The sequence below is a fragment of the Octopus bimaculoides genome, chromosome 2, assembly GCF_001194135.2.
Source record: "Octopus bimaculoides isolate UCB-OBI-ISO-001 chromosome 2, ASM119413v2, whole genome shotgun sequence".
Classification (NCBI taxonomy): domain Eukaryota; kingdom Metazoa; phylum Mollusca; class Cephalopoda; order Octopoda; family Octopodidae; genus Octopus; species Octopus bimaculoides.
Genome location: NC_068982.1, coordinates 157,403,550 through 157,407,848, shown reverse-complemented (window position 1 = coordinate 157,407,848; position 4,299 = coordinate 157,403,550). Strand labels below are relative to the sequence as shown.

The 4,299-nt window shown below is 38.1% G+C and overlaps 1 protein-coding gene across 1 annotated transcript in view; it reads right to left on the bottom strand.

Annotated features, from left to right (window-relative positions):
• The window catches only part of LOC128247083 (probable cyclin-dependent serine/threonine-protein kinase DDB_G0292550), a gene marked incomplete at both ends in the record, with an annotated part of 211,263 nt that overhangs the window by 151,829 nt on the left and 55,135 nt on the right, over positions 1-4,299 (bottom strand). Inside the window, one exon of the mRNA XM_052965900.1 lies at positions 3,810-3,961. Within this exon, the coding sequence (XP_052821860.1) occupies positions 3,810-3,961 (152 nt within the window). The remainder of the gene's footprint in view (positions 1-3,809; positions 3,962-4,299) is intronic.

Here is a 4,299-nt window from a genome sequence, read left to right as displayed (position 1 = left end):
TGTGTGTGTGTGTGTGTGTGTGTGTGTGTGTGTGTGTGTGTGTGTGTGTATACAAAAAGGTGCATGTTACTAAGCTGGCAACAACATGTAGGCGGTTAGTCGTATAGATCCCTAGAACTTTCAGAACGGGAGAACAGGAGACCATCATGGTTCTTTGGAGGATATTTGTCCTCCGCTGTTTAGATTACTGCTCCCGACTATGATCACCATACAGAGTAAATTTAACGATGGAACTCGAAGCAATCTGGCGAAGCTACTCAACGAATATCACCTCAATGGGACATGTCAGTTACTGTGAGAGACTGAAAATGTTAAGGCTCTACTCCCTAGAAAGAAGGTGGGACAGGTATGCAGTAAATAACTTGTATCAAACTTTGGCATTGTAAGCTACGCGAAATGTAGAACGGGGCACCACTGCATAGTACTAAAAATCCCAACATTGCCATCAGGATATACGTCTAGATACTGTAACAGCTTAGGTTTCAAAGGCCCACCGCTTCTCAATATCTTCCCCAAAAGCATACTTCGGGTGGATGTAGGCGTCTTCAAAACAAAACTAGATCCCTTCCTGTCAAGAGTCCTGGATGAACATACCTCGAAGCAAGAAACACAGATGAGAGTATTAGCTCCAAACTCCCTCATTCACCAAATGCCACATACCATAACTATAGCAAAGCTAACGGCGGTGCACCAGTGTGGCCATGGCTCTCGAGTTGAAAGTATTAAAGTAAAGTGTGTGTGTATGTGTGTATGTGTGTGTGTGTGTGTGTGTGTGTGTGTGTGTGTGTGTATATACATATCTACCTGGATTTACCTGTACCTTCATGGAAGTACCGATGAACATCCTCTGGAATAAGATAAATTATGGACGTTAATCTCCTGCTTATATTCTTCTAACTACCTTTACTCTTTATTCTTCTATTTCATTCCTTATAAACTATAAATTTTATCTTTTAAAAAAGGGGAAATTTTCCCTGTCTAAAATATTCATACATTGTCTCTGATGACGGTATGTCGAGTGCGTGGTCATGCTAACCTACCACTTGGGTTATACCAGAAACAGCTGCAAGACTTCAAATTCACCTTACCATAATTAAATTATACTAAATGAATTGAGATGTTCGTTCTGTCTTGGTTTTTGATTTTTCTTCAAATATGATACATACAGACACATACACACACATGTGTGCATACGTATAAGTAATATTCGTAGTGATTTTAATATGGCTGTTTGTTCGTGCGGACTTTAATGCAATTTTTTAACCCCGAGAGGACATCTCCACTAGCTGGTTAACGATGCACATCGAACGAGAAGCCATTTTAACGTGGCTACGAATATTACTTCTCAGTACATCTGCTGCGTTGATCTGTTAGAGAGATTTTATATATATATATATATATATATATATATATACACATGAAAGAAAAGTCATTTTGCATTTCGAGCAAAGCTCTTCTTCGGAAACAAGAGACACAATAGAAAAGGAAGACGGAGGGAAAAAATCGCCAACGATTCAAATGTGATTACATTTTGAAATGACCGGAAGGGAATGGGTGAAGGAAAATTTCTTTCTAAGACAGGAGAGTGTAAAAGATAGAGGTATGTGTGTGCATGAGTGTATGTATGTGTGTATGTGAATTTTGTGTCTCTTAATGTTGTAGGAAGAATTCAGCAGTATTGTAACAGGAGTAGTGGTCTTTTGTGTGTGTGTGTAATAGTTGTGCGTGCGTGCATGTGTGTGTGTGTGTTTGTGTGTGTGTGTGTGTGTGTGTGTGTGTGTGTGTGTGTGTGTGTGTGTGTGTGTGTGTGTGTGTGTGTGTGTAATAGCAGCTGTAAAACTTCGCCAATCGTCAGAATAAAGACGTTAGTGTCTTCATCAAGATGAGATGAATGCGTTTGACAAAAGAGTTGCACCTGTTAAGGGGACTTGGAAAAGATCAGATTATTATTATTAGTAGTAGTAATATTAGTATTATAATTAGATTGACTTCCGCTTTGTATTTGTACAAGTTGAGACCCAGAGACTTCAAGAGATAACAAGTTAGAAATTCATGTTGGTGTCATGCCTTGGGTGTCATATATTTGGTTTTGTACAAAGTATTGTTCGAGAGAATGTTTAAGAAAACAAGAAAATTATGAGTTTGTTTTAAAATTTGAGATTACATAGAGAGTATTTTACGTAGAATATGGGCAACTGCTATGCGCACTATCTTTTGAATTTCTGCCATTTTGGGGTTTCCCGGTATCTGAGCTAGTTAGCAATCAGCCCATTTTTGTTATCATTCCTAGGGCACCTATGACAACAAGTTTTAGTCATGTGGTTCCACATTTTGCCAATTTCTATTTCAAGATCTTTATACTTGCTCAGTGTTTGGTAGGTCTTCACGGATACAGTTATGCCGATTGGAACAGTCATATCAATGAGGAGGCAGGGTTATTGTCTGAAGTCTTTCAATATAATGTGTGGCCTATTCGCACCTATCTTTCTGTCAGTTTGAATGGTGAAGTTCCAGAGGAGTGAGATGTGATCATTTTCAAGCACTGAAGGTGGTTTGTGTTGTGACCAATTTTTATCATGGGACAGGTCGAGCTTTTTTACAAATTACCCAGTGAATATATTGTGCTGCTCTATCAAGAAGACTGCACATGGAGATAACATGATCAATGGTTTCATTTTGTTGTTGACATACACGACATTTTGGGCTACTGCCGTTCTTTAATATGTTGGCCTGGTCGTTCCTTGTAGGTAGGCATTGATCTTGGGCTGCTATGATAATTCCTCTGCTTCTGATTTTAAGCTAGAAGACACTAACAATTGATGGGTAAGGCCTTTGCCAACATCGGCACTATTAGTTCTCTTTGAGTATTTGTCATTCAGAGGTTTTTCTTGCCATTTTTCAGTAAGAACATCTAAGGCAGCAGTTTTAGCACGGGTTTTCATACGCTTAGTTTTATTGTGCATGTTTCTAGTACGTCTAATTCCGGAGTTTGTTGTATTCGGAATTCACTTGGATATTCCTTTGCCTGTTTTGTTACTGAGTATGATGCTTTCTTGCTTTCATGCTTTGAGACAAGTTTTAACATCCAGTCCTCAGAGTTTTTCAGCTAAGTGTCTAGGCCAGTTGTAACAATCTTCATTGTTAATTCCAGTTGTAAAAGTTCATGACCACCATCTCTTCTTAGCAGGTAAAGTTGTTTTATTATTATCATCATCATCATCATTATTATTATTATTATTATTATTATTATTATTATTATTATTATTATTATTGAGCGAGAGAACAGTGCATGCCATTTAAGTGGCACTGGGGTAAAATTTACGAAGCCCAGTATAACCATCATGACTACCCGTCTGATAAGGGTACACCAGGCACAAGCATCACAACCATATGTGCGTGACATCGTGATCTCATATCAAGATAAACAGCGCAGACATTGCAGATCGAGTAGCCCAGCCCGCTCAAAAGGTCTCTGAATAAGAGTTGTTTAAGGAGGTTGAACGAAACACCCATGTTTCCAAAGGCAAATTATCCAAATCTCAAAGAATTCCTCTCAACACATTGCTATGATGCTCCCTCACTACATCTGCTCGTGATCAGAGATCCACATATCGTCAGCCACCAAGGGACATGCTCAACTGGTTAAAGTCAAACAACTGACAAGCAATCTGTGGTAATGAGCAGAATATTTGCTGTAGCCCATCTTTTATACCAAGACAAATCAACGTGCATGATAGCACTTCCAATCACTTAAGATCAGAAACCATGAGAGCCACTGCCTGGTACTGCATCAGGGCATTTACTATTATTATTATTGTTCTTGCTGTTGTTGTTGTTGTTGTTGTTGTTGTTGCTATTGTTGGTGTTTTTGTTGTTGTTGTTATTATTATTATTATTATTATTATTATTATTATTATTATTATTATTATTATTATTATTATTATCATTATTTGTATTGTGAATACAGAAATGATTTCCCAATCGAAAAACAAATTGAATTCAGAATAATTTCAATGCAACATATTTAGCTTTTTGCTTTTTTTCTTCCAATATATAAGGAACAATTTCATTCCCGGGCAACACCGGGTGCCTGTGCTAGTATACATACATACATGCATACATACATACATACATACATTTATATTCGCAAACTAGCCTCGTGCTAAGAAACTTGCTTCTCAGCCACATGGTTTCGGATTCAGTCCCATGAATGAGCACCTTGGGCAAGCGTCTTCTTGTATAGCCTTGGGTCGACTAAAGCTTTGTGAGTGGATCTGATTGACGGAAACTGCAAAAAAA